Here is an 8,117-nt window from a genome sequence, read left to right as displayed (position 1 = left end):
AACGACAGATCTCTCATCAACCATGTATTGCATTTTTTCCTCATTTGTTCAATTATAGGACTGAAGTTTAGGTTATTGCAACGTTTTTCATTCTTATCAATGATAACACCCAGGTATGTAATTGTATGCTTCACAGGGATTCCCTCTACTTCGTACAGATTTACTCAAAATCATTCTTAAACCTGACACATCAGAGAATTCCTTAATGCAACTAATTGCTTTTGACACTTCATGTCTATTAGCTAGAAAAATTGTTGTATCATCTGCTAGTTGGGATAAGTTAAATTCTCTACTTAAGGAAATTATACCTTGGAAACTGCCTTTTTTAATATGTACAGCCATATTTTTGGTGTAACAAGGAGGAATAAGAATGGGCTAAGTGGACAACCTTGTCTTATGCCATGACCAATATAAAATCTAGGAGTTGTACCATGAGCTAAATTAATTGAACTGTTGCAGCCCTTATATAGCGTTTTGACAACTTTCAAAAATTGGATACCGAATCCACGACACTCAATAACTTCAAACATATATTGGTGACTTATGGTGTCAAGTGCCTTGTAAAAATCTACAAACAAAATAAAGCTATTGTCCAATATATATATTCATCATATTCTATCATATCCAATACTAATCGTATGTTATTACAAATATTTCTTTCTGCCGTAAATCCCGATTGTTCTTCTTCAATACTATCATCCAATCCTAATTTCAACCTTTTAGCAAAGACCAATGCGAACATCTTAGCATCATTATTTAACAGACAATAATATAACAGATAATTTCCTATAAATGAGCTTTATTGACCGTAAATTCCAAAAATATCTAGTAAAACTAAAGTCAATGAGTTAGTGTTACGTAGTGTTAAATGTAAAAAAAAAGGTGACAAATATTAAAAAAAAAAAAACAATCAATCAGTGATCAAAAAAGGGACAAAAACATAAAAAAAACTTTAAAAAGCGGAAGTTAGTGTTACGTGACAAATAATAAAAAAAAAAAAAATGAATAACACAAGGGTTAAAACATGTATTAGGTGTGTTGCATGACAGCGTGTTACACTGACTTTGATCACTAGAGGTCAGGAGTGCTCAGTTTCATCCAACAACATGACCTGGACTGGAGTCATAATTAGCATTCTTGAGTTATTCCATCATTATGTCTTTATTTTTTACTAATGCCTTTATTTATCCCGCGTTGGGAAATTCCCAGTTTTCACACTATCAGGTTGCTTCCTTCTCTTATCCCTGTTAACCAATATTAGCAAGTGTCTTATTAAAGTCTCTGTGATCCTTTAGGGAATGACGTGGGGGCGAGGTTTGCTCCAAAACACTGAATGGGAGAATAAGATGGCAAATAAAAAATAATAATAAAAAATACTAAAATGAGGAGAAAAAGGAGAAGATGAAAAAAGAAGGAAATACAGACGAAAGAAGAACAAATATCTTGTTTGTGGTTATGAAACCGGCTTTGTCTTCCTTATTCTCAGAATGTTTTCCAAAAACCAAGTCAACACAGAGTTCATGACATTTATTATATATAGCATTACAAAACAAATGTGTTAAAGAGTATGTGCATATAGCTTGAATAAGGCATCGCCATTAAATAACAGTAGCAACCACCTTCCCTCTATTATTTTACAGACAAAATGAGTAAAAACATTATACCTTCCCATTATAATTCATGTGCTCCGTGGAATAATTTCGGTGCCTCAGTTTGTTTAATTGAATTACTTTATTTGTATTATTAATCTTAGATTAATCATATATGCCCTCTAACTAGTTCTGGCCCAATACTATATTATCATACTTGCAATATTCTGTAATATATTGCAATTTATTACCTTTTTTTTTTCCTCATTTCGAATGATGTCCTCAAAAGGAAAACTTTGTAAACATTTGTTTTATCTAAACGCTAAAATCTAAGTTTTCACTTTGATTTTATTGTTGCAAAATGGGAGCGGACTAATAAAAGCTATTGATTTTATTATTGTACATTTCCATGAGTAAGTTATATAATCAAAGCCTGTCCATACGAGTATTGATGCAGTATTACTACTGAGGGGTTCAGTGTTCAGTGTCTTGCCCAAGGACACTTCGCCATGGGACTGCAGGGCAAGGGATCGAACCACCAACCTTCCGATTGGCAGGCAACCGCTCTACCACTGAGCCACAGCCGCCCCATATATCCACTCAAAGAAAGTACATTTGGTCTCATTGGATTTTATCTTTATCTTGAGCTTATGCAATAAACGCTGATTGAAATGTTATTTGCCAAATAAATAGTGAATAAGTTTTAGGTCATTTTATGGTTGCAACCCACCACAAAGCGAAGAAGAAGAAGTTTTAGTTCATTTCCGCCCAGTATTTCCGCTCTGTTTGCACACATTGGGGGTGTCAACAAAGACAGATGGAAGTGGACGGACGAGGAGACGAGAGACTTTCTGAATTTAATTTATCAGGAACTCGCAAAGGAAATGGCCGACAAAGGTTAGGACAAGCCGTGGGAGGTCCTCCGGAGTAAATATAAGGCGCTCAAACAGCGAGACATGTCTCAAAAGAGTTGTCTCGCAGCGGTGCAAGAGGAAAAATAAAAGCCAAGTCACATCTGCATCATCGTAGCGATGTGTTGATAGCGTCGTTGTTTTCTTATTATACCTTGATATGTCGCTATCAGCTGGCACATAAGCACTACAACTTCAATATTGATCATGTGATGGTAGACGGCGCGATCCATTTTGTCTAGAAAAACTTTGTGCACAAATGTTTGCTTGCATATTGTGCAATTCAGTGCGAAAATGAATGGAAACACCTTAAAATGTCTAAAAACAATTTGATATACCAATTTGATAGCAAAACAGCATGTGCCGTCATTACGCACACTTCAGATCATTTGATTGACAAGTGGATGGAAACTTAGCTTATGACGATAACATTTGGAAAACAAGGGAACCGAGAACAACCATTAAATCCAAGAGAGCGCCACCAGTGAAGGAGACCTTGAACGCATCGTTCCCCATCGAGCGCCCCACTTTGAGAAGCCCCCTGTTCTTCAGCAGGACCTCCACTGGGTAATGGTCACTCACTTCCAGCGCCTGGACACAAACCACAGAACAAAGAGTTTAGTAACCTCAGCACACATCTACACAGCCAATCACAATGGATGAATAATGACCCCTGCGTCTTGTGTTTATTTATAGAGCACAATTAAAACCAACCAAGGCTGAAGAAAAGTGCTGTACAAACTTGTATTATGTTATAAAAACAATGGAAGACAATGAAAAATATAGACACGAGGAACATCATACAAGCAACACACTTCTATACAAATGTCCCTAAACTAAATCATGAGCCAAAGCATAAAAATGTGTTTTGAGACGAGACTTAAAGGTCTCGGCAGTAGAGGAGGACCTTATATGGATGGGTAGTTTGTCCCAGAGTCTCGGGGCCACATACAATTTAACGGCGCAGGACACTCTCTTATACTCCATCTAAAATGTATGTTTTGTGCTTTCATATCAACACTCTCACAACATTAGGATGGAGACCTAATGTGTAGAAAATGACACCCCCTAAACTAGTGGTCAGTCCGACCGGCGGTGACATGTGGCTGTTTGAGACATTAGATTTGATTTATCGAAGCTGCGAGCAAAGCAACTCAGCACAGAAAATAAGCACAGCAGAAAGGTCACATCCGTCGGAGCTCCATATTTACCTTTATGTCTTTAAATTTGTTAGAAAAGTATGACTTCTTGTACTGTTTAGATGGTAAAAAAGTAAAAGAGCTGGTGGAAAGATGCCCTGCCTGACCAGAGATAACTGTATTGTATTATGACCTCATCTTTTATGGTTTATTATCATGGTTTTTGGTTAGTTGTTTTTCTCTACTTCTGCTGTGAGTGCTGGTAAAACTGACTCTACTTGCAAGAACACAATCTCTTGAGATACCTTCAATAATTCTGTCAATTTCTTCGTAAATAATTATCTTAACTACAATGATAATGACAACAGAAATAAACAATTTTGCAGTTTTCAAGCTGCACAGTATAAATCAACTGTTTGTAATGTGTTCACTTGCACGTTGTTCTCCCATCCCAACGTGTTTGTGTGGACCAGCCGGACCCTCCTCCGCGGCGCTGCGTGGGAAGGTCTGGCGATGCAGGACTAGTGATCATTAGAAGCCAAAATCGTAATCAGGATTACAATTTCAGTTAATAACCGCATATATGTACCCCAATATGTATTGTACACTACTGTAGGCTGTAGTTTTGTCTCTTCCCTTCTCCTGGGTCCCCGACGGCGCGGCCAACCTCTGATCTGTTACCCAATAGGTAGACTGTTCTGCTTCAATACAAAGACTCATCTGTGAGCTCTGGCGCTGGAGACTCGCCCCATAACATTGCAGACATTGCAACGACGGGTTAAGGTGAAGCTGTGCTTGTTTTAATATGATCGAGTCAGGCCTGTGGCTTTTTTGTGTGCAAGAGCGGATTTTTGTCTCTGATGCACCGACAGGGCTGTTTTGGACTCAAATGCCCCGCATGTGCATCAGCTGCTGCTGTTTGAACATCTGTGTTATCTGGCCTTCTCAGTCTTTTTTTCCTGTCAGCTGTGTTCTCTTTCTCTTTTCATCTCGTTTTGTTATGTTTTTCCCTCTCCTTTCTCTCTCTCTCTCTCCTTTCCCTCCTGCCTTTTTGTCACACGGCTGTCATCTGCCTGCAGCCCTGGTTCTCAGAAAGTGATCAAGTTAAAAAAAAAAAAAAAAAAAAAATCAAGGAATGCCAACTGCCCACTGCCCATTTCAAGGTCTGTTAATGCAAGAATGTTATTTTTACAAGTCTCTACATTACCCCCCCCACCACCTCTTCCTGCAAAACACACAACACACACACACACACACACCCACACACACACACACACACCACACACACACACACACACACAACACACACACACACACACACACACACACCCACACACACACACACACACACACACACACACACACACACACACACAGTGTATTACCTGCTCCTCTGTGAGTTGGTATTCCATTTGGAAGTTAAACGGTGTGGCTGAAGAAGGCACGACAGCGTTGACAAACGTTTCCCCATTCACAACGATCCTGTTATCCCACAAAGTGGACAGATCAAAACACACATTTTACTGATTTATTGCAATAAAAAAAAAAAGATGAATAAATATAAAGGCAGGTTAAAAAGTTAAGGCCTGCTGACACATCAGCATTTTGCTCACCAAGCCCAGGGAATTTAAGCTAAACAGATTGATTCTCTCCTCTATGCTTCTTGTTGATACGGTGCTTATTTGAACACATGGAGGTTTTGTTGGAGCAATTACAACACTTTGTTTTGTTTTGTTTATATACCACGTGGGTTATGTCAATTAATCTGCAGTTTTATGTTTTTGACCACTGGGTGGAGCATTGCCTGGGAAGGCAAGGAGTGAGAGAGTGGAGGCGATTAGTTTTGGAGTGAGTAGTCAATCTAGAGTCATAGTGAGAGAAACAAAGTGTCTCCCCTGTGTTTTCTGACAGTGATGGGAATCTGTAGCAGGAGAAGTTAACCCTCTCCTTGATCTCATGTTGTTTATGAAGGAGGAGAACCAGGAAATGAGTCAGATGAAATGATACACTACCAAGCCACGGCCGAGAGACGTGTAGTTACATTTTTCGAGAGGTGTACATCAGGCTACGGCGGAGACGCAGAGGGGTCAGCGGGGGTACGCCTCAATTCAATTCAGAACCATAAAACGGCCTTAAAACCCGAACTAACAGCCACAGGGAGAACGCACTAGAGGGTGCAAATACATTACCTTTAGTTTGTCCCCGGGACAACATCAGATGTCAGATAGATGCATGACACTGAGTTTGTTTTTACCACTATTCCTCTGTTTTTCCAAATATGGCAATAATTCCAAATTTGATCAGAGTTATTGAAAGAGCGTATTCAGTTTGGATATTCAGAATAAAACCTCTTTCTGAATTTAACATTCCAATTAAGACACGTGGTATGTGCCAGTATTAGTCTGGTTTTAGAGGAAATTTTGGACATTTTCAGCGCATTTGGAATTTGTGCCTCAATCAGGGTTTTTACCGCAGTTTTTAAATTTCTGTTGCACGGATGCACGTAAACGGTATTATTAGTGGAATATTAGCCATGTAAACATCTCACACATCGGATATTGTCTTTCTCGGAATAAGGGCTAAAAGCGGAACACTAAATCTGTAGTGTGTAGTTTGTGCCGCCCCTATGAGGAATTCTAAGTAGCAGCAACAACAACGTTGGTACGGCCACATGATACAAGCCTTTGCGCACACAGTACGTCCCCCCCCCCCCCCCAACCCCTCCCCCATACAGTTGCTAGTAGCCAGGAGAGACAGAATTAAAAAAACATGATGGAAGACAGAAGAGGTCATTATCTTAACTTGAGTTTCTGCATGGTAAAGTCACTGGACGCCACAATCTTCTTTACATAGTCACACTGAGAGACCAGAGAGAGTTGTGTGGAGCTGAACTCATTTGGCGATGGCTTAAATGTCACGGACGTTCAATAATGTTAAAAAGTTACCCACTAAAGCTTTAAGTGCATGTAAATGTAGTTACTGAAAAGCTCATAGACCGCCCAGAGCGATTGGGCTGATGGGAGTGTGAGTTTACCTGTCGTAGGTGCAGGAGGTGGTCTTTCGCACAGTGGTGTCTGAATCTTCCGGAACGAGCCAAAAGAGGTTCTTATCTGTAATCAGACGCACATTCTTCTTGTTCTTCTTAGCGAGGTAGCCGCAGTCTGCGTTGAAGTCCCCGAGAAGCATCACATTCTGCACACACACCCACACACACACACACACACACACACACACACACACACACACACACACGTACACAACAACACTGATGGTAAGGCTACACACTCGTGCATTTCAATGTACCATAAACATTCAGCAAAATGAGCTTTCACCTCGGTTTTCCACCTCTTCTTCACATCTTGCAAGACGTCGTACAGTGCATCCAGCTCCTTTGTGGTGTTGGCTGGAGTGGTGTGCTGAGGTATGAGGACAAACTCCTTTATATCTGAATATGGAGGATGGGGGAGAGTGTTAGAGGGTGTTTTTATGCCCAAACATTAGCGTGCTTTTCATTATCTTAGGCTACAACTACAATCACCGTTTACACATACGTTTTAACTCCTGTAGCAGAATGGATCTCCGTCCATTTTAACACGTCTGATAACACATATCACATGACCATTGACACACACTAGGCATGCGCATCCCAGTGTAGACAGGAAGCAGATTGTCTGACGTTACTCTATGTTTAAAAATCATGGATGTAGAAGTTAAAAATACAGAAAATACTAAAATAAAGAACAATGGCGACCAGTAAGAACAGGCATTAATAAGCTTGGACCGAGGACGAGGTGGAACTATAACTGAAAGGTAAGCCTGCCTAATAAAGACTTAATTAGACTGACTGAAGTGCATCATTGTTTCAAAGGGTCCCCGTTTGTGCCTGTCCAGACTACAAAGTAACCCCGGAGATTTCAAATGAAAAGGGGGGCTGCCGTGTTTCCAAATGTCTCCGTTTTGGAGTCTCGGAAACGCTGCAGTAGCATGAACGCGAGTGGATATGTAGTAAAAGATATTTTGTTTTTACACTGAAGTGAAGAAGCGAAGATGTGGCCTCAGAAGGGAATCCTGGGTGTCGGAGCACTGACCTGTCGTGGGGGCTTTGAAGCGGACGACAAAAGGCTCTCTGGAGAAAGCATCGACATCTCCGGGTCGATCATCTGGGTACTGGTACTGGTCGGAGACCGTCACTGTATTAGTCCTGCACGCATTCAGACAAACACAGGACAACCTTAACAGTACTGACTGTACTGAGGCTGCATTGCATCTTGGTTAATCAGCTCACCTGTAAACAAACACATACTGCTCCTGGTATCCGGCGGACCGGCCCAGTCTCCCACTGGCCACAGACAAGTACTCATGATCCGTGTCATAGCTGAATAATGAGGAGACACAGAGAGAAGTGGGTGACACTGTTGATACTGCTGTGTGTGCACGTGCATGCTCGTGCACGTGTGTGTGTGTGTGTGTGTGTGTGT

General features: G+C 40.7%; 1 protein-coding gene across 1 annotated transcript in view; it reads right to left on the bottom strand.

Annotated features, from left to right (window-relative positions):
- Positions 1–2,532: 2,532 nt before the first annotated feature.
- dnase1l1 (deoxyribonuclease I-like 1) overlaps positions 2,533–8,117 on the bottom strand; it is a 9,014-nt gene continuing 3,429 nt past the window's right edge. The window contains exons 6-11 of the mRNA XM_032521981.1: positions 7,925–8,014; positions 7,728–7,840; positions 6,972–7,084; positions 6,674–6,831; positions 5,025–5,121; positions 2,533–3,091 (exon numbers count right to left, since the gene is read on the bottom strand). Coding sequence (XP_032377872.1) covers positions 2,918–3,091; positions 5,025–5,121; positions 6,674–6,831; positions 6,972–7,084; positions 7,728–7,840; positions 7,925–8,014 — 745 coding nt within the window. The 3' untranslated portion in view covers positions 2,533–2,917. The remainder of the gene's footprint in view (positions 3,092–5,024; positions 5,122–6,673; positions 6,832–6,971; positions 7,085–7,727; positions 7,841–7,924; positions 8,015–8,117) is intronic.

This window comes from Etheostoma spectabile, chromosome 7 (genome assembly GCF_008692095.1).
Source record: "Etheostoma spectabile isolate EspeVRDwgs_2016 chromosome 7, UIUC_Espe_1.0, whole genome shotgun sequence".
Taxonomy (NCBI): domain Eukaryota; kingdom Metazoa; phylum Chordata; class Actinopteri; order Perciformes; family Percidae; genus Etheostoma; species Etheostoma spectabile.
The sequence above is the reverse complement of the archived record's forward strand: the minus strand, read 5'-3'. Positions and strand labels throughout refer to the sequence as shown.